The following is a 23,045-nucleotide window of genomic DNA, read 5'->3' as shown; positions in this document are numbered from 1 at the left end:
ATCTCCTTATGTCTCTAACATTAACTATAGGGGGCTTCAAGCTTTGATTTCTTCTTCTTCCATACAAAATCTTAACATACAATAGCCAACCTTAACATATACTTAGTCCTAATGCTCTTCATCTCCTTCAAATATTCCATGAATTTGTTACATTACAATTCCACTTAGTTACAACCATCATTGGTCTAAGGATGTGTTGACATGGACTTTGCATGAAAATAGGGTGCCAAATTTTAGAGGCTTTTTATAATTTAGAACCTAAAATTAAAATAAATACACCATATCTTATCCTCCTCAAGTAATATAGCCTTTCCCCCATTTAGAGTATTACCAGGTACGTAATGTATAAGCACAAGATAACAAACACGGAAGACAAGAGACTTCCTAAGATCGCTTCAAATGCCAATGAAAGTCACATACAAATTATGTGGGGGTGACATAAAGATTCTAATATTTTGGAGAAACAAGGATCTCAACTTTTGGAACATTGATACGGTAGAAAATACCATCACATCTTAATTTCAAGACAACACGGAAGACAAGAGACTTCCTAAGATTACTTCAAATTCCAATGAAAGTCACTTACAAATTATGTGGGGGTGACATAAAGATTCTAATCTTTTGGAGAAACAAGGATCTCAATTTTTGGAAGATTGATACGGTAGTAAATACCATCACATCTTAATTTAAGGACAATTAATTTGTGGTGTGATAAATAAATAGAGGGAAATAAAATTTTTAAAACATTGTAAAGAGGCCATTAATACAAATATAGAAGATCAAATTATATTTTTGTTATAGCTAGGTTAAAGAGGAAAACCAATATTGCTAAAATAAGAATTGATTCTCATAAGGTCCTTGGTGAAACAAAGAGTTGGACAATTTCTAAGATATCTACGGATGAAAGAATTTGTCATCTTTGTGATACTAAGAAGGTGAAGGATGAAAAACACTCTCCTAAAATGTCTTTCATATGCTCACATCAAATCTTAATTTTAAAACTATATTTGTAACAATACCAACCTTGCTAAACTATGGAGATTTACGAAAACTTCTTTGCAATTTGTTTACAACATAGAATAAAATGTCAAAGAAAATATATTAATTCCTTCACAATTTTTTTAAAGTTCGATAGATTTAAAATTGATATCAATGAATAATGAAAATGATAAATGTTTCCCTCAAAGGATAGTTGTATTGGTCGAGCCCTCATTGCTAAGTACCTTGCCTATTGGGAGGTCATGAGGTCAAATCTCCTTGATGCCCTTGGGGTTAGACCTGATATATTAGGCCACTTTGGTGGATCTATGTGGATTACTGCCCACGGATGTAGCGGCCACTAAGTGACCGTGAACCATGGTTTCCTTAACAAAAATAAAAAAAAAAAATACAATGATAAAGGATTACGAAAAATAAAACAACCTTTTAAATATTGAGGGGTTTTTGCAGGCAAACATATGAGATATCAATTTGGTTTGCATTATTTGCATAGAAAAACTCTTTTATCTAAGGTCATATCCCAAGTATTAACCACAACTAACCTTCTTATTATTTACTTGTATAGTCCACACTTGAAAAATATAATTCCTACTTGTCTCAGTTGTGATTCTTTCTATGTAAAGGAGTTTGTTCCTATTTCTTAAAAATTGTTTAGATCTAGATGTTTCCTAGATTGGTGTGTGGTTGAGATATTCTCTCGACCAAGTGATTGTGTGTCCAAGATAGTATACCTATCTTGAGACAACACTACATGTATTTATATGTAACATTATTTGATTAATTTAAGGTGTGATTAGCTTTTCTAAATTGGTATCAGAGCTCATATGAGCCTGGACCTTGGCCCTTCTAGGAGCCAAGGGAAATAGGAGAATAATGTGACCATGCGAGTGATTGAGTGTGGTTGTTGATTAACTGTGGAAATGTGTGTTTGTCCATCTATTACATAAAGAAGTGACATGTTAGTGGTGACTGCAAGTAGCATTGTCTGTGACTTACAGCCTTGAGAATAATTGTGTGTGGCTTATGGCCGAACACAGTGTGGAGACTTGGCATCTGATTCCTGCCATTAAAAATGCTCTATGAGCGATTCGGTGGCCAGTACAGATGACTAAGCACAACATAGGTGGGGAGAGTCGTTTCGCTCCCTTTTCATTTAGACAATTTAACGATTCCGACATTGGTACCATATTTTCATGGCGAAATCGCTCATGTTATTGCTCTATCTCGTTTCTCTCTGCAATGTTGGGAACCCATCATGGGCGCAGACATAATACACCAGCTCCTTCGACAAAAACACAACTGAATTTCTTGGGCACGGTACCATGCGCTAAGAAATTGAGTTTGAACATTTGGACAACAAAGGTTACATTGTCAGAAGGGTAATTACCATTCAATCGAATATATGTTTTTTTTCGGCATTTCATGGTGAAGGAATCACTATGTATACTGAACCCCAATGATGGAGAGATCGAAGGTGAAACAATGCAAATTATTGTTCATCTGATCACTTGTTTTTAGATTTAAATTGCAGTTTTAGCGCAAAAATTAGATCTGCATTGCCTTGGAGGGTTTTGTGAGATAGATTCTTTGGAAAAAAATAGATTAGAGGTTGTAATTTGGTGATCTAGCAAGCTATCTGATAGAAAAATTAGTTGTATTTCTCGTTGTGTATTGGAGAATCCACATAAAATATTCTTCTCACTTTGACTGTGTAAAGCGTACATAAGGAAGCAATCTAGAGCTTCAATCAGGGTTTTGAAAAGTGGCATTGACATAATGTTCAGGTAAAGGGTGCTGGTAAAACTCTAGATAGTCGTTTTCTTAATGGCCTTGCAGTTCTTCGTAGCAGCATTCGAGAATTGTTGTGTAGTGAAGCGATGGACTCCCCTGGTGTTCCAACAACTCATGCCTCTGTCTTTTCACCACAGGAAAATGCGTTTTTTGGGACATGTTTTATGATGGTAATCTAAGAGAGGAAGCAGGAGCGATTGTTTGTCTTGTGGAACAATCTCTCCTACGTTTTGGATCAGTGGAAATGTTGATACACTCCAAGTATGGTGTGATTGTTTTTCAAATAGTGGTTTAAAGTCATTTATGTGTAGAGATAGAGAATTTTAATGTTGTTAATATGAAAGTATATTTTTTTCTTGGAATCATGAATAAAAATATTGAGCCTAGATAACTCAATATAGGTAAAGTTATTTTGTTAGAATTCTCGACTCTAACAAATGACAAGTTAAGCATGGAATTCCAAGACTTAATTGACAATGAAAATGACAAATATGCTCAAGACGTGAATAATTTCAAAAGATGAGGTAAAGGAGCATCAATAGCCATTAAAGGATGATAGACAACCAAGTTAAAGTTTGTGTGAGTTTGTGGAATAGACTCATGATGATGATGTATTATGTGTCATAAACATTTATTTGTAAGCAAGTCTAGGATGTTTTGTAGTGGTCTTTGTAAAGTATATACCTTGTAACTCCATGAGTTGGAGTGTGTAATGTAAGCCCGATGAGGCATGTGTACCCCCATAAAGTTCGTGGTAATCTTAAAACCACTATGTAAGTGTAGGTTTTTGGTAAGCCATAAGCCACTTTGCATTGTAGGTTTATGGTAAGCCAAAAACCACATGTGGGGGTGAAGTGGACAGAGATTCTTGTAGCCATGGTTTAAGGTCAATCGATAAAACCCTGTGCATGGTTTAGGGTCAGCCGACAAAACCCTAGGCATGGTTTAGGGTAAGTCGATAAAACCCAGGGCATGGTTATGGGTAATTCGAGAAACCCATGATGACAATGATGGAGGGGGATTTGTAATTACAGGTACATGTATGGAGGTGTTGGTTGAATGAACCATGTACACGAATATGGAGATATTGGTTGACTGAACCATGTACACAAAAGACATCCCAGTTGACTGGTGATTGGTACTCGTGCGTTCTGGTAGATGGTTATTCCTTTATATGGACGTTTGCATATTCTTTTTTATCATGTTTGTAAACACTTGGACCGTAACTAGACTTTGTAGATTGAGATCGCGACAAGTAGTTGTTAAAGACGCGACTTAAAACATATCATTCCTACTTGTCTCAGTTGTGATTCTTTCTATATAAAAGAGTATGTTCTTATTTCTTAGGAGTTGTTAAGATCTAGATGTTTCCTAGATTGGTGTGTGGTTGGGATATTCTCTCAACCTAGTAATTGTGTGTCCAATATAATCTACTTATCTTGAGACAACACTACATGCATTTATATGTAATATTATTTGATTAATTTAAAGTATGATCAATTTTTATAAATTCCGCTTCACTTTTTAAAAACATTTAAAATTAAAATTAAAACTCCTTTTTATGTAGATAAAAATTGACAAATGTAAAATAATCATAATTTAACATAAATTTTGATTAGATATTCAACTTTACCTAAGAAGAACAAATAATCTTCCTTTACACAGTATTTTCAAAAAGTGATTCTATTAATTTTTATTAATTTAAAATAAATAACGGGAAGAATAAAAACACTGAAGCGTCCATAGGAAAAGGATATTAAAGCATAAGTGGTTGATGAAGAATAAATGACAATCTTGACCGAGTTTAAAATTGCATGTAATTAAATGTTTCCAAATTCTCGGGGAAAAAAATTAAATATTTCCATATTTCATTGTACCTAATTTAATGGAGTCATTATTTTATTTCAGTGCTCCTTGAAATGACTAGGTAACCTCGTGTCGCGGGATATACCGGCAGGGGTTGGAAAAAATGGCATTGCATAGTGGAAATGGGAATACTTTTCCTAAAGCGTTAATTTTCCAGTCTGTATGGTTGTGTGAGGAGGGTTCACGTTTTTGGAATGACCAAATATTTCATAAAAGGGACAAATACCTTGCTTCCACCCACCTCAAGTCAAGTCAAGTTGCTGCTTCCCAGCTACTCAGTTCGAATGGACAAGAGAAAAAAAAAATACTAATGGTTGCCTACCACTTCATGGATGCATTCAGTCCAATTTGAGAGCAGTAGGGTTGAGTATCTGGGTTTTTTATTATATTTCTAAGCGTTTGAAGTGGAAGCGGAAAAATAAGCCAAAATCTACTTTGGCATATAATTAAGGATGGTTTTGCTATAATGAAGTGCAGTTATAATTAGATTAAAAAAACAAGCAATGTGAATGATTGGATCAAAAATGATGGTTGGAGTTTTGAATTTATTTTCATTAGAAGAATTAAATTTCTTATTATTTTCTTACTTTTGTTTATAATTATTATTATTCTTCATTGAATTAAATTTCTAACTTTTATATTTATTAAATTTTCATTTTTTTTTGGGTAGATTGCATGTATTGCATGGTTCGGAAGGGGTTTACTCAAATTCATTTTTTCTAGCTTCTTTAATGGCTCTATAGAATTTTTCAAGTCCTCATTTCCACCGACAGTTTTGTAATTATTGAAGTATTTGTCCTCAACTTCACTTGGGCTATACTTACTATATAAAGCATCAATTCCATGTTTTTATGAATTATTCTCATTTATAACCTTTCATTCAGATTTGACATCTTTTACTCTTATTCGAGATAACTTATCTCAACATATTCATCTAGTGTCTCTCTTTCCTCCTTACACTCATGATCCGGATTTAAACAGGAACGCAACAAATTACAGAGATAACCATATACACAAAGATGCAGCGGAAATAATACTTCATTTCATTAATGGAAAATACTGAAATATGCTTACAAACAGAAATGGCAATAAACTAGCTAGGGCGATGGTAGCTTATCTCTGAGAAGAGATGTGATGGCTACATGCCTCTGAACTGTGTTACAATGAGGCTCGAAGGCCTATTTATTGTTGAGAAACAATGGACAACCCTTAACATTCCAAAACCTAACCCTAGGAGATGAAACGCCAAACTGTGGGCCCCGTTTGGGTAAATTGGTACATCAACTTCCCGGGGTCGTAACTTTGGCATACGATCTCTGTTTGACGCGTACAATAGCTCGTTAGAAAGATCTATCCGAGCAATACCACTTTGGGAAGGGCAACATCGGTCCATGGACCCATGTTGCCCCCATATTTCCCAAAAAACGTCGTTTAGGGCCTCAAAACGGCTCCGGAAGTTCAGGACCCGAAAAACTGCTAAAAATAGTAAGTTGTGCTACAATTAAGGAAACTGAAAATGCTGAGAAAGACAATGGTGGGGGTCCAGGTGGACTTGGCAGGTGGCCACCAATATCCACCTGGATCAACTCATCAACCACATCCTCTCTTCCCCCCCCTCCCACTACGTTATTGCTACTACCTAGCATGACTTCTTCCCTTTTCCTCAAATTAGGTAAGACATGGTTTTTTGCTGTAATTTAAACATCATGTAGAAATATTTATTCAATCCCTTTGACTCCTTGGTTTCTCTTGGAATATCCTTCTCTATCTACCAACTCCTTAGGACAACATTGAATGTATGATAAAAAAATGAGTTCATTTCTCCTTGAAATTTTATTTTCAACACTGCTCTTTTGACAAAACCATATATGTTCATATCAATCCTCCATGTCCTTGTATCTACTCATTAACTCTATTTGTCATAGATAACTGAAAATCGCAATGGCATTCTATTTTTCAATGTGCCCAACTTTCCAAATTAGCTATATGTGTATCCCACTAGTGTGCAAGGGTACCTTTCACAATCATGTCTGAAGATTGTATTATTTTTTCTTCTAGTATGAACTCCTTAAATACCATGAAATCTAAAGGGGCCATGCAACACATCTCCAATCTAGCGCACATATTTCTCAACTAATGTGCATCTTCTATTGGACATCTCATATCCTCTTTCCTACCATCTATTCATTGCATCTTCATAATTTGTATCAAAAGAATATATTATCCTCCAACTCAACTCTCCATTTGCAATTGAATTTGTGTAGTCATTTCTTACTGATATAATTGCATATATTCCCAAAACTAAAGTTTGAACTTCATCATTGTTTGAGTACATGAATCTTTCACCTTTAATGGGATCCAAAGGTGCAACAACCCTTAGTGAATCTATTTCAAAGACATCTTCTTCTTCTTTAAATTCATAATTGCGTTGTCATCAAATGTCCAATATATTCCCAAAACATTTGGGTAAGGATCCTTTCCATCCATTATTTCATTCATTTCAAAATAAAGCAGTGTCTTTTCCCCATCAATGTCAACCTCTACATCCTCTGCCCCTTGATGGGATAAATCCTATACAGATTTGCTAATATTAGTTGAATAGGTGACCAAACTAGCTTTGGTCTCCCCATAAACTCCCAAGACTTTTGTGAAAGAATGTTCATGTTAGATTGTAGATCCATTATAACATACTCCATCTCATAACCTACTAACTCTATCTTCATTTTAGATTCCTTACATGTCCTTATCTTGTTCTTAATAATGTTGTTTAGGAAAAGGATCCAAGATAGGAGTGTCATCCTCTAACATAACTTTCCACCTTATTAGAATCTTTGTCAACTTCCTAGGTGCATTCCAACCATTAAGTAATTTACATTTGAGAAAATAATTTACTTTCCTCTCTAGTTCAATATATTCGTTCTTATGGTTTGTGCATCCCTCTCTAACATTGGTGCATTCTATGAGGTCTCCATTTCATTACGTAGTAATTTCTTTGATTTGGGTAGATCAAATTTTGATGGTGATGGATAAATTATTATAAATTATCTTACTTGATAATATTTTTTCTGCATCTAGGTTAGTACTCCTTGATCTTCCTCTTGTCAATACAATGATTGTAACTACTTAAATATCTTCTTCCCTTTGTGGCTTTCAACTTACCATGTTGACCCTCCTTCATTTTTCTTCCAACTTCTCTATCAATTTAGAACATTATTCAATATTGTGTCCAATACCATGGCAATGTCCACACACTATGTGGGGTTTAGTACAATAATGTGCAATTTTCACTAATTTTCCATAATTAAAGAAAGTAAATAGTTCACCATATCATCTTCATCCTTGTGCTTAGTATCCTCCTATTCCCTTGATCATGCTATCATTTGACCCATGAACCCTATGTTTATCAATGATATGCTCCTTCTTGTAGTGACTTAAAATTATTTACATCATGCCACAAAGATTTGCAAAAATCGTAAAATGTTGTGTTCACGTTAATGTAGTATTTCTATAGCATGGGCCATTGAGGTGGCTTGTGTCCCACAACTTGCGTATTTCATACAAGTTTTACTTTGTTCTTGTTGGGAAAGGATTTGATGCACCAATCAAAATTTAATTAGTCAACACTAGATATTCATTTCTATGGTGACATACTATTCTACATAAAGTACATGGCACATTCTCTCTTCTAGCCTTACACTTGGTCATATCTTATAGTTGCATTAGGGGAATTTTGAGGTCTAAAATGGGCATCCTAAGGAAATTATAAAATAATAGTGGAAATAATAAAATAAGACTTGATTACATCATCAATTTTAGAGGAAAAAAATAAAAAACTATTTTTTCAATTCGTATTTTCAACTTATCTCCCTATGGGTTTACTCAAATTTCAAGTGACAATGCACTTTGGATGCATAATTTGATCCCTCATCCAAAGAGTGCCCATGTTACATACTTTTGATGGATTTTTCTACACAAAAAATGAGAAATACATGAAAAACATGATTGTGATCACGTTTTCTCATTTTTCGTGTAGCAGGGTCCATCGAAAGTATGAAACATGGGTACTACTTGGATGAGGAATTAAATTTTACATCCTACGAGTAATGACGCTCGAAATTTGAGTAAAAACTTAGGGAGATAAGTTGAAAATAAGAGTTGAAAAAATAGTTTTATTATTTTTTAATCTTTTTACTTTTTTTACTCCAAAAATGGTGTATCATCCCCCATGGTTGACATCATCATCTTGAATCCTATTGGTTCTTATAAAGTTTATTTTGGCTATATATTTTTCTTAGGAGGCCCATTTTAGACCTCAAAATTCCCCTAATGGACTAGTTAAGGCATCCAATTGATTTTGAACCTACATTAATCGTAAGATTGATTGAACACACCCCCCTATGGATTCGAGGAGTGTAACTATATGTAAGGCTTCAACATATGTGGATATATTTTGCTGAGTAAGGGGAATTCTAATATGCAGGAATAGTATTAGAATGAACCACTCTCTATGCTAGACATATTGGCTTTGGAATGTCATTTTTTCCACCAGATCCTTAAATATTTGATCATAGTCTTGAATTATTTTCTCCTGCTTTTTGTTTTATTTCCTTCAATTCTACAAGGCATTAGTTTTTAAATATGGGCTATTTTAATTCTTTCATCAATTCATTCTTTATTTCATTTATACCTTTGGTTCATCCTACTGGAAGATATATTTCGTCATTCATGTACCATTGTATATCTCTATCTTTAAAAGAGATTTCTAAATGCACAATCCTTTGTGCTTTATATGTGATTTTATTCATGGTCTAAATTGCTTAACACACAAACTAGTATTGCTTGGCATCATCCCTCCAAGCTCCATGGAACATGGGGGGCCTAATAATTGTATCAATTGTTGTTCTTTCCATTAAAATATTGAAATTTCTTGTCATTTCTCCACCTGTATTATTTGTTACTATTCCTATTCTTTGCTCGTTTATATTTCTAACTTCTATATTTATCAAAAAATTATCATTTTTTTAAAATTACATGCAGGGTATGGTTCTAAAGGGGTTTGTTCAAATCCATTGTCTCTAATTTCTTCTTCAATGTATCTAGAGAATTCTTTGATCTTCATTTTCTCGAATAGTTCTACAATTGCTAAAGTATCATCACTTTCAGTGGAATCATTCTTCACTTAACTTAGGGAATATTTTTTTTGTAAATCATCAGTTACATGTTCCTCAAAATCATTCTTATCATTAACCTTCCATTAGGGATTGACATCTTCTACTTCAACTCTATCATAAATTATCATGGTATATCTTCTAGTGCCTCTCTTCTCTTTACACATGCCTCTAGTTCCTCTCTTTCCTTTGCATACTTAGGCATACCATCTCTCTCTCTCTCTCTCTCCCCATACTACTACCTAGTACGTCCTCTCTCATTTTCTTTAAAGTATCCATCTGTAGCTTCCAAATTGTTTTGCATAATATGTTCTTGCATTCATATCTCCTTGTCACAACTTCATTTCACTCCTTTAGATCCTTTTCTTATGATCTATTTCATCTTCCCTTCCTCTTTCATCAAGCCCCCCTTTCTAAGGGCTTATGTTTCCATTGTGCTTGATATCATCTACATCAACCCTTTGTACAAAAACAAAATCTTATTCCATAATAGGATTACTTTGAGAAATATTCCTATTGGCCTCATCCTAAAATACCTCTCATTAATGCTAAAAGAGGTCAACTATAATTAATAGCAAACTCTACAATGTAACCCTCCTTAACATCTTGAAACTAATAATCTATTGCATACAACCGCTAGTTTTCTAATATATTGAGCCTTTCAAGTATATCTTGATAACAAATTATAGGTCCTTACCTTGGGTTCAAATCATAGTCTGTAACAATGACCTATTGTGTCATAGTCTATAATGGTGATTATATCCCAAGTATTAATCACAACTAACCCATTTATTATGGAGTTGTATAATCCATTTCACTAAATCCCAAGTATTAATCACAACTAATCCATTTATTATAGAGTTGTATAGTCAACTTCACTTAATATTATTAAAATTTTACTCATTTAAACAAAATAAATTTAATCAAGATCAATAATAAATTTAATTTGCTCTTCTTAAAAATATTATATATATATATATATATATATATATATATAACATTTAAAAATAAAAATAAAAATAATAAATTTATTTGAATTTTCTCAAAAAGATGAAAGAAAAGAATATATAACATCTAAAAATTCCTTCTCAGAAAAGAATATATAACATCCAAAAATAGAATTAGAATTCTTTTTTCACAATTTTTTCATTAAATATTAAAATGTAGAATTATATTTAATTAGAGATTTAATTTGATCCATAGAATTGAAAATAACAAATCATCTTTCTTTACGCATTATTTTCAAAAAGTGATACTCTTAAATTTTTATTAAGATAAAATAAAGAATTGCAAGAACATCCATAAGAATTAAAAAAACCTGGAGTGTAAATATTCAAGTATAAAGGGTTTAATGAAATTATGGGAAGAATAAATGACATTCGTTGTTTAAAATTGCATGGGATTAAATATTCCATATTTCTTTTCATGGAGTCATTATTTTATTTCAGTGCTCTTTGAAATGATGAGGGAATCTCGTGTGGGTGGATATACTAGCATGGGTTGGAAAAAATGGCATTGCATAGTGCTTTGTATAGTGGAAATTGGAATACTCTCGTAAAAGCATTAACTTTCCCACTTCCAGTCTGTATGATTGTGTTAGGAGGGCCCACGATATGGAAGCCATCTGTAAAGGTTCCTCCCATCTCTGTAATACGAAGTTCTGTAATAAAGCCTGGAATTGGTTCCATTCAGAAATACGTTGGAATCGCAATAGAAATTGGTACTATAGAGATTGAGGGTATCCAAACCTACCCCTCTTAAGTAGGGCCACTGTAAATAGTGAAAAGAAGAACAAGGTGGGGCCATTTTGGAGGGGACAAATGCCTTGCTTCCACCCACCTAAAGTCAAGTTGAGTTGCTGCTTCCCAGCTGTTGAGTAGGAATGGACGGGAGAAAATAAATAAATACTCATGCTTGCCTGCTACTTCATAGATGAGAGCAGAAAGATCTGAATATTCTTAGTGCTTTTGCGGTGGGAAGAGAAATCTTGAGCGCCTCTCATTTGGAAGACCTTGCGCTTTATCACTCTTGTGAACGCAATGGCCTGCTGCTCAGATGTTGGGACTGGGGCTGCAGCCAATGTTTTGCCCAGCCTCTTGAAAAAGGTTGTTCAAGAGGTGAAATTGGTCATCTCTTTGCCTCAATCTTTCCGCGACATGGAGCATGAAGTTGAGCGTCTGAACAATCTAACGCATGATATAAATGTGGAGCTCGCTCAACTACAAATGAACCCTAAGAGAATAGTGAAGGCTTGGCTGGATAAGGCTGGCGAGGCCATAGAAAGTTCAGAATCTATTCGCAGAGATTACGAGCAACACAGAAGGTGCCTAAGTTGGTGTCCTAACTGCTTCTGCCTCTACAGAATCAGCAAAGATATCAGAGATTGGAAAGCAAGTGTTGCTCAGCTCCACTCAGAGAAGGATTCTGATTTTCCTCCAACCGGGGAATACGGGGATTCTAATCCGCCCGCCCAGTTGCCGATTTTGACCCCCGAAGCTGGTTTTGAAGGAAATGAAATAAAATCTTTACAGTCAGAGGTTGAGGAGAGGTTGACAGAACATAGCAACACCCGAATTATTGGTGTGTACGGCATGGGGGGTGTCGGCAAGACTTCGCTGCTTCAGACCATCAACAATAGCCTCAAGGTATGCCGTTCATTTGATCTCATCATTTGGGTAACGGTCTCGAAGGAATTCGACATTTCAAGTTTACAAGATTGTATTGCTGATAGATTAAAGTTACATAACTTTCCTCCCAAATCCAATTTGGAAGGGCGTAAACAGAGGCTGTTTTCTTATTTAGGGGATAAAAAATTTCTTCTTCTACTAGATGACGTGTGGAAGACTCTTGACTTGCAAAGCCTAGGAGTGCCCATGAATGACACTGGTTCTAAAGTTGTTTTGACTACTCGAAATAAACGAGTATGTACCAGTATGGGAGCCAAAGATCCAATAAAAGTGGTGCCTCTGTCGGAAGAGGAGGGCTGGCGGCTGTTTTCTAGGCGAACAAATGTTCCACAGGAAATAGAAGGCATTGCAAGGCAAATAGCAGGGGAATGCAAAGGTTTGCCTCTCGCTATAAATGTAGTTGCCGCTGCGATGGCAGATAAAGTTTATCCACATGAGTGGGAACATGCTCTACTCCAGATGCAAAACGTTGATAAGACGTTTTATGAGCTGCACGAAGAAATGGACGAGAAAGTATTCCGACATTTGAAATGGAGTTACGATGTTCTGCCAGATTATTTGAAGACGTGTTTTGTGTATTTTGCAGCTTATCCCGAAGACACAGTAATCTACTGTGAAGAGGTCATAGACATGTGGATCGCAGATGACCTGGTGAAGAGCAGTGGAGAGAGCTATTTGCCTGATACTGCGCACAGTTTTATCGACTTCCTCCGAGATCGTTGTTTGATTGAGGTGGTGAATATGGATAATGTGGGAAGGGTTAGGTGTGTTAAAATACATGATGTGATTCGTGATCTGGCGATTCTCATTGCCCAGAAGGAGCACAGGTGTTTTTTTAAAGCAGGGCAGGGCGTGAGTCAATTTCCCTCTGAGACAGACACCGACGGCTGTGCAAGAATGTCGTTGATGACGAATGCTCTACCCTCCCTCCCCACAACCTTCCGATGCTCGTCCCTCTCAGTTCTGCTGTTAAGGGAGAATCGTGGTATTGAAGAAATTCCTGGAAGCTTCCTGAACGAGTTGCCCTCATTGAGGGTGCTCGATCTTAGTCAGACAGGAATAAAGTCTCTTCCGCCCACTATCGGAAATCTGAAACATCTTTCCTCCCTCCAACTACAAGGATTCACGGGCATCAGTGAATTGCCGGAAAGCATTGGCGATCTGAAGGAGCTCCAATTCTTTAATCTTTCTGGCTGTAAGCAATTACGGTGCCTTCCGGAGAGGATAAGTGAACTGAAACATTTGAGGGCTCTGGACATAAGCTGGTGCGACAGTTTGAGGCATCTTCCGCGTGGGATATCGGAATTGGTTTCACTGGAGAGATTGCAGTGTGAGGGGATTGCATTGGATTTCGAGGAGGAGGAGGAGGCATTGGATGCAGAAAGAAAGAATGTTTGTGTAAAGGATCTCCGAAGTTTGAGCAGTCTCAGGGTTTTGGAAGTCGGAATAAAATCGGCACTTAAGGAGGGGGTTATGGGGAATTGGTCAAAGATGAGAAGTTTGTCTTTGATCTTTATGGGAGCAGTTGGTCAAGATTACCTTCCCCAGGATATGCAGGTGATGAAACATCTGGAAAGTTTCATCCTTCAGAGATGCGATGTGGAGCGGCTGCCTGGTTGGGTTACTCAATTCCGAAAGCTCGCATACCTTTGTCTACGAGAATGTAAGCAGCTGAAAGAGCTCCCCGCGGAGTTGCCATGTCTGAGAACGCTATGGATAAAAGGATGTTCTAAATTGGAGGCGTTGGAGTTGGGGATGGGTTTTCCAAACCTACAGGAGTTGGGTCTTTGGTGTTTAGAGTCGTTGGAGTGTGTGGGGCCCGTGGGGGCAGCAAGTGGAAGTGGAGGGTTGGGACCATTACCCCCCATGCTCAAGTCTCTCAGTGTGACATTTTGTCCGAAATTGAAGAGATTGCGTGGGGGATGGGATAAGTTGAAGTGTCTGGAGGAAATAGCAGGCAAGAGAGAATGGTGGGATGCAATTGAATGGGATGAACCCACCATGAAGACGTCACTTGATGGTAAATTTAAAAGATGGTAATCTTAGATATGGTATGTGGAATGGATTGTAGTCCCTCATTGTGTAAGTTGTATGGAATATATCTTGTAAATATAGTGACTCCCCATTTAACATATGTTGCCCTCTTGACTTGTAATTCCAATACGTAGACAATTTGATATTCCTATGGAGAAATAAAGCTTTTAATCAAGATATGTCGAAGCTATAATTTTTTAGTTAAGATGGGGCAAAGTCATATATTATACATTCAACATAATAATTCAACAAGATGCGTAGAAGTCACGTTGTGAATGAAAGAAATAATTAATTATTGATTATTTTTAAGACTTCGAACTTTATATTTTTAATAAATGATAAGTTTTTTATTAATACACGATTTCATATGTAATTATTTATTTATGTAATTATTTATTTATTTTAAGTAAAATTAAGTTTGATATATTTTTATTATGCATCGCAATGGTTTATTTTTTTATGGAAATTAGTTTATATAATTTTTGGTGAGATGGCAATTTTTTGTTATCTAAGTTTTATTTTTGAATATATAAATAGATTTAAATTTTTTGGAAAATTAGAAATATTTGAATTGTGCATACTATATAATTTAATCTTGCAATTTCAATTAATTTTTGATAAATTTTGAACAAAATCAATTAAAAATATATTTATTAAAGTACAAAACATAAAAAAAAATTAGATTAAACTAAAATAAATAATCTAAAAAATGTTGTATTTTCATTATTTTAATAATAAAAATGTATTTAATAAAAACAAGATCTAAATAAAAGTCAATATTTAGAAACATAATCCACTTTTTTTATTAAAATAGAGTAGAAGATGTGGTCTTACATGGAATAAAAAGATATCAACAAATTAATACATTCAAAGCATGACAAACTTTAAAAAAATAAGGGGAAGGGGAAAAGATGGGGATTCTTTTATGTAGTTGTTTCAAGTTTGAGCACATGAAGAATGTGATATTCATTTAATAATAACTTTTTTTTATGGAAGAAATAAAACGATTGTTTTGAATAAATGAATATGTTTAAACTAATTTAATGGGTTAGTTTAGTGAAGAGCTTTTTCTTTAAAAAATGATTTTCAAATTGTGCATTTGATTGAGACAAAATTGTATGTTTTTAAATTATATATTCTATGTGTTTCAAAAAAAGGGATAAATATTAATTAAAAAAATAGATAAAATCAATTCTTCCACATGTATGCAATAATGTTTTTAGGAAATTTTATTGTAAAAAATACCATAGTCAAATCTCTATCTACTAAGAAGAAGACCATAAATAGGTGGAAAATCCAATCAAAGTGGATGAGGGTATTAAAATCTTGATTCTAGGGTGGATGTTTATTAGAACAGTGTGGTGAAACTCAAGTAGAGTGTTTTGGTTTTGGTTGGACATTTGGTGTTCACCAAAATGACGGGACCTCAAATGAATGAAAGGCGAGATCAAAATTGTAAGACAACATAATTGAAAACCAAATGAATTGTATATTAATGATTGATCTCAATAAATGATGTACAATATCTACACATAAATACATAATGAAATCATTGATTCAGTTTCCAGGTCTTCTTGGACTCTAATAACTACTCACCAAAACACAAACCTAACCCAACCTTAATCCCAAGGATTAGTTGTCTAACATTCCCTCCTAAATTTGAAGGGATGTATCATAGTCCAAGAAGGAGAGCTCAAAATGAAAAAAATGCATCTCAACCAAGAGTTGAATGTCTCTTAGAAATGCTTTTTAAGGATGACCACAAACTAATGTGGGAGAACTCAAGGACTCACCCAACACCAACCCTGGAACCTTCATAATAGTTCTTAGAACAACCAAAAATGTGGTTTTAAGGTGATTACTAAATCTGGAACTATCAATATAGTTCATTTCAAAAATTATGAATCTGGAAGTGCTCGTTCACAAACAACTCATTCAAAAAAAACAGAAGTCTTTTTGGCTACAACTCTGACTCTAATTGGTATAGGTTGTGGCTTAGGCTTACTTGTGGATCAGTGACTCGGGTTCAATTGACAAATATTTGAACTTGTAGTAGACCACCAACAATTCCCCCTTTGTTGCAGAAGATGAAGTATTTTTCATCATTGCAAGGCTGTTCATACTCTCAAACGTATCCTACGGTATGACCTGTAAATCTTCATGGTTTCTTTAGACCAATCCCAAGAAGAAACCCATCCAGTGTTTAGTTTCTCTCTTGCAATAGTCTTATCTTTGGAACATTTGTTTGAATGGTGATTTATCTTTCCACAATGCTGACACGGGTGAAGATCAAAACATTGATATTTCACACTTCCAACTCCATTACAATGTTGGAATCAATCAATTTGTTCTGGAACAACACCATATAGAAATTCAACACTATGAAATTCTATAGGTTTTGAAAAATTAGGAATATGAAAAGATACATCCAAGACATCCTTATTATATCCCAAACCAATTATGTGTAATTTCTTCCCACGGTCTTATAAAGGTTTTGGAAACTGTAGATTTCATAATTGTATGTAAACGACTCTTGCATACCCTTTGCTTGGACATTACTTTCTGATGCATCCAAATTTTCTTTTGAAATCACTTCATTACTTTGATCTGAATGATGATCAGGCTCAAACAAATTGTTGTTCTGGAAAAGAACAGGTTCATATTTTTTTTTGTAATTCATATAGTTCATCTCGTTGGAATTGAGATTCGAGTTGTAGAAACTCGATCTGCTCTTGTGAATTTTGCAAACAATTTCTAATGTCAGACAGGGTGTCTTTGCTGACTTCGATTGTATTATGAACTTTAGAAATCATTAGAGTATTTAATAACTATATCGAATAATTAATTCTCACCATTTTATCCAACTCACTATCAGAAAACAACCAATCAGCTTTGAAAAGGGTGTTGACCTCCACTTACAACGCAAAACTGGCTCATTTGAATATGTAACCAAATATAAAATATGCCACCAAAATAAAATAATTTACTTCTAAAAAATTAACTCTCAATATTATTCACTTCACAAAAATGCTTCAAAAACTTTACTAATACCCAATCTTATATATCCATTAATGTTTGTGCCAACCTTGAGAGTTACTCTGACACACTTACATTTACCTTGGTTGCTTTTAACTTTAAATTTTTCTTAGTCACAAATATTATCTTCATCTCTAACCTTGCCATACCAATTCTAGCATGGCAAATATCTTTAAATATCATCTTACTTCAAAATATTCGTTTAATCTCCAATATCCACGATACATTAAAATAAAAGTTTCTTTCTTGAAAGCGCTTTTCCACTCTTTGACTCTTTCAACTCACGACAAGAATTTTAAAAGGTTATGTACCTTTATTTTTTCTCTTTGTAGTCATCTATATTCTAACATTAAATGACATTTGAATGTGTTGCTCTCTAGAAAAACTGGTTTTTTGTTAAAAATAAGGGTTATGCCAAGGATGTTTCTCTACAAACACTAAATATCTCAAACTGGAACCAGGGCATCCCACGACAATGCTACATCAGCCAGTGATCCACATGAAAAAACAAAATCTTGGTGCATGTAAAATAGGAACTCCACAAATCATCATCCAATGAGAGACACACTATAAATTTCACAATGCTTTTAAAATCAAACTTCAGATCAATCGTTATGCTACTAAAAATGGAATCCCTGACCAGCCACATCAAACAAAATTTTATTTGTGTGGTTAAGATGACAAGAAGAAATCCACTTATGTGTCTGCACATTGAGCATCTGCACAACCACACCACTAAAGAACCCTCATGCTTAATGCCATTCATAAAAAATGTTCCCTTGAGAGTCAAATTTCATTCTCCTTTATTTAATTTATGTTATTTTTTGTGGTAGAACCAAATTTTACTAGTACTTGTCTAGTTCAAAAGTTGAGGCAAGCAAGGAAGACCTTCACTAGAACCATTTCAAATTTGTCAGAGGCACATTAGAACGAAGTGTGATCACATATTCCAACCACTGCTACAAAAGTCCTCTTCTTCCCAGACTTTTTTTTCTCTGTCGAAGCATCGAAATTGTTGGTCTCAACCCCAACTTGCAAATCAAATTATGATTCTTTTCGAGGAAAATTTCAGCAAATTTGTGTGTGAGAGAGCTCAAATAGATCTAATTTTAAAAAAATGGCAAAGGGCACGATGTTTATTTCTCATGACAAGACATTTGTCTTGTAGTGTTACCAACAAATTGTCCTTCAAATTTTTCATGTTGTCTTCACCTTCACTTTCTAATACCTCTATCTCATATGGTAAAAACACAGTTTTTCGGCAAAAATATTTGCAAACCTCTCTGCGTCGATCAAACCATGTCAAGGCACTCCTTTCTGCATCAGTGAACCACACGTGAGTCACTTCGCTCTATAGCTTATGCTAAGTACAATTTCTACGTCACTTTATTCTCCTGCCCAATGCTTTTGATGGCCACAAAAAACTAGTGGCTCATTCTATTTGATAGAGTAGATTAACCTCTGCTATGATACCACTGTAAGACAACACAATTGGAAACCAAATGAATTGTATATTAATGATTGATCTCAATTAATGATGTATAATGTTTACGTATAAATACATAATGAAACCGTTGATTTAGTTTTCAAGTCTTCTTAGACTCTAATAACTACTCACCAAAACACAAACTTAACCCAACCTTAATCCTGAGGATTAGTTGTCTAACAGAAATGAACTGGGCACCAATTCTTCAATACAAGCCAAAGGTGAGTGTCCTCCTTAATGGTTGGTTTCGTTTTCATCTTCTAAAGGACGATGTCACTGAAAAGTTTATTTCTTCTCCTTGGGTGCAATATCATGGTTTCCTCTCACTAGAAAAATGGAGCATGGGCTTTGATCCAATCAAGGAAGTCCTTAAACAAAAATTTCTATGGGTAAAACTACTCAGGCTCCCATTGGATCTTTGATCCAAAACAAGTTATTATGGAAGTTTCAAATAAGATTGCCAAGTATTACTATGTGGATGAGGGCTCTCTAGAGTTCTTGGACAAAAGGGTAGCTTGGGTTCTTGATGAAGCATATTTTTCTGGTGGTTTGCTGGAAAATTTAGATATTTATTGGGGTCATTTTAGATTTGTCCTCATATAGATTATTGGGTATCATGACACTATTCACTTTATTGTGGAATGCCCTAAAAGGTTTGGGGGTGGACAAATCTGGAGGGACAAGGATACATCCAAATAGGACATGTTCAAGATTTTCATACATCAGTAGTGAATCAAGCAGTGTTGAATCCAGGTCCTTTGTTCTCTGTACCAAAGGAGATCCCATCTAAACCCTCCAACTCCAAATACTTTCCTCCTTCGGTGTCGAACAAGGGTGGTCCCTAGAGGCAGGCATGAAATTTGACGTCTTACTAAATTTATTTTGAATTACATAACATATTTGACAGCCTGTAAAAAATTTCCACGTGTCTTATACATAGGAAACCTATCATTATGACATGCAATTTCAAATTTAACATGCCAAAATTCATGGTACTTATTTCTATTTCTAGTTAAAAGCACCAACACCAAGGATAAATTCATAGTCCTTATTTCTAGTTAGAAGTGCCAACACCGGGATATAAAATTATGAATATGCTGACTATACCATTATCATTTTCTTCTTACACTGGCACCTGCCTACAAAAGTAAGGCGAGGGAGCCTACCATTATTGTTTCTACTTACACTTAATAATCCATCATATCACATTTATAACAAATTTATAATAAAGTGCCTTACAAGTTATGAATTGCCATAAGATTTACCTGGAATTTCAGAACCCATCAGGCCTTTCATTCCCATTCATTCCCCACCTACCATGAATGAATGGCTACTAGCCTACCATCTGCATCAACACAATGAGTGAGCCATTCACTTCACTTCAATTCATCATAAGCCATGCTATACTTCACCGTGTTCAATTGCCCAAAACTCACTTTGGTCCAATGGACTCACTCTGCTCTAATGTCCAAAACTCACGCTACTCCACCAAGCATGTTCTGCTCCAACTCGAAACTCTACTCCATCACACGTGTTCTGCTCCAACTCGAAACTCTACTCCATCACATGTGTTCTGCTCCAACTTGAAACTCTACTCCACCACGCACTCAAGACTTGTTCTGATCCAACTCAGAATTGCCACATTGTGCTCCAACTCGACACTTCCATTACAACTAAGGTACACAATCATTTTTGTTTAAATAAGGAGTCATTTTATGCTTCTTAGCCCCATGAACACAAGTTGTGTTGATAGAGAAGCTCATATTCCAATTTCCCAGTTCATACTTTTATTCTATAAAGGGTTGTGTTAATAGTTTCAAAATTCATGTTTCTTAACCACTGATGACTTGATAGAAGAGTTCACATTCCAATTTCTTTGTTTATAATTTCCCTATTTATTATAATTTATTTTATGATCACCAAGTTTGCCGGGATTAATGGTTTAAGAAAAAAATTATGTCAAGTCTCTTATTTTTATTTAATGTTTTTCTCAATTTATTTTCATTTAGTGACCTATTACTTTAAGAGAAACCTTGCCAAGACTTATTATTATGTCTTTACCAACACTGGCATATTATTTTATTGTCTTTAGCATCCATATATTTATTATTGGATCGATCAGTAATGTGTGAAGGCCTTCTTACACTGTAGAGAATTGGGGAGGTCTCCCTATTACAGACAAACTTACGAATGAAGTGAAATATTTGATGCTGAAATTAACATTTCACATCCAATTCATAAGATTTTTACAATTCATAAGATTCTTGTTGAAAATAGCAACAAGAAATGCTAAAAATAGAAGTGCTAAAAATAGCACTGCTATAAATAGCAGTTTGGGTACCAGTGTTGGATTGAGCAATAGGGAATGGAAAATGGAAGTGCTAAAAATAACGTTGCTATTTTTAGCAGTTCGGGATGGATTCCAGTTTTAGTCAGTCCCTGGACTAAAATAGGAAGTAAAATTCAAATTTGAACTTAACAGTGGTTTGAAAATAATTAATTAATTCATCTTGAGTTAATTAGTTAAGGAAAATCAAACATGAAGTCTATGTCGGGACATGCAACAGTTTCTCCATTAATTGAGAAATTTATCCATCAGTTAAAGGATAAGGATGAGTTGTAATTAGTTGGCTCAGTTAACAGAGCCAAGTCCAGTTAGATTGATTTAAACAATTTGTTTAAATTAATTTGAGTTCAATTAGTTAATGCATGCTTGCATATAACTGTTGCACTTCAGATAACTGAATATTCTCTCATGAATAAATCATGCATGTCAATTCAGAAACAGACCCAGTTGAGATTAGAGGAGGGACAGTGTACTATCAGTTAGATGGATTTTTCCTATAAAGGAAACTCAACTATGCAGAAGGATTTATCTCCTTGAGGATTGCGCAGTGAAATCAGAGGTTAGTGAGTGTGTGAAGAGACCAATTTACACAAGAGGCTACACTGGACCCTAAGGAAAATTGCGCAAAGAAATAGGAGGCTTGGAGGGCAGATGAGAAGGTTTGAGAGAGGCCTTTAACTGTCTATGAGCAACAGAGGAATTGCAGAGAGCATGATAGCTTGTGAGCTGATTCTTTTTGTAATCGGACTATATTTCCACTTGTATGATAATACAAAGTTGGGGTTTTAGGCTGAGGCTTTCCCCGGGATATTTCTTCTGTGTTATGTGTGAATGCTTCTCATTCTTAGTTATATGTGTTCTCATTGATCTAACTCAAATTGATTAAGCTTCCACAAAGTTTGATTGTAGAATTAGATCTAGTATTTTGCTTTAGTATATTGCATTATCAGGTGATCTATAGTGGGAATTTCTACATGGTATCTAAGCAAAGGTGATCAAGGCGAAGAACAATATACAAGAAGGAGAAGTTTGAAGTTTATGGTTCCTGAATATAGAAATCGAGTTCTTATCACATCTCAATTTCACCAATGGCGTTCAGTGGTTTAAGGCTCGAGTATGCCCTTGATGGTAGCTCAAATTATATAGCCTGGAAGGATCGCATGGAAGCAGTATTAGAGGATAACGGTCTAAAGTACTTCATTGATCAAGAAGTCCCCATGCTAACTGATGCTACTCAACTGGCGGAATGGAAGAAATGTGTGGCTAGAGCAAGGAGAATCCTTCTAGAGGGAGTTTGAGACCACATTGTCTCGAGCCTCCATGGGAAGGAGACTCCGTTTTCAATGTGGAAAACATTGAAATAATTAGATCAGAACAACAACGATTAGAGGAAGTTGGCGCTGAAAGACAAGCTTCGTAAGGTCAAGTGTGAAAAGGGCGACATGATCTCTACATATCTGAACAAACTCACCACCTACAGGGATAAGCTTGGAAGTGTAGGGATCATGACCGCTGATGATGACATGGTGAGTCTTGCACTCCTCGGTCTTCCTAAGAGCTGGCATAGCTACCAAGACTCGGTTAATGGAAGAGAAAAACTGCCAGATTGGGAATGAATTTGGTCGGATCTG

General features: G+C 35.1%; 2 protein-coding genes across 2 annotated transcripts in view; both read left to right on the top strand.

Annotated features, from left to right (window-relative positions):
* Positions 1-14,393, top strand: part of LOC149162108 (putative disease resistance protein At4g27220) — a 218,126-nt gene extending 203,733 nt beyond the window's left edge. Inside the window, exon 2 of the mRNA XM_089437143.1 lies at positions 14,291-14,393. The gene's annotated coding sequence lies outside the window, so the exon portion shown is untranslated. The remainder of the gene's footprint in view (positions 1-14,290) is intronic.
* On the top strand, positions 11,733-14,645 carry LOC149162107 (putative disease resistance protein At4g27220). The gene has a single exon (XM_089437142.1). The coding sequence runs from the start codon at positions 11,864-11,866 to the stop codon at positions 14,549-14,551; it is 2,688 nt and encodes an 895-aa protein (XP_089293268.1). The 5' UTR covers positions 11,733-11,863; the 3' UTR covers positions 14,552-14,645.
* Positions 14,646-23,045: the final 8,400 nt, after the last annotated feature.

Source organism: Pinus tabuliformis, chromosome 5_2, assembly GCF_031772625.1.
Source record: "Pinus tabuliformis cultivar Carrire ecotype Pingquan chromosome 5_2, CPIR1, whole genome shotgun sequence".
NCBI classification, from domain to species: Eukaryota; Viridiplantae; Streptophyta; class Pinopsida; order Pinales; family Pinaceae; genus Pinus; species Pinus tabuliformis.
This window is presented reverse-complemented; position numbering and strand designations above follow the sequence as displayed.

Excerpts from the sequence above, each read along its gene's own strand:
- LOC149162107 (XM_089437142.1), top strand. The coding sequence starts at position 11,864 with ATGGCCTGCTGCTCAGATGTTGGGACTGGGGCTGCAGCCAATGTTTTG.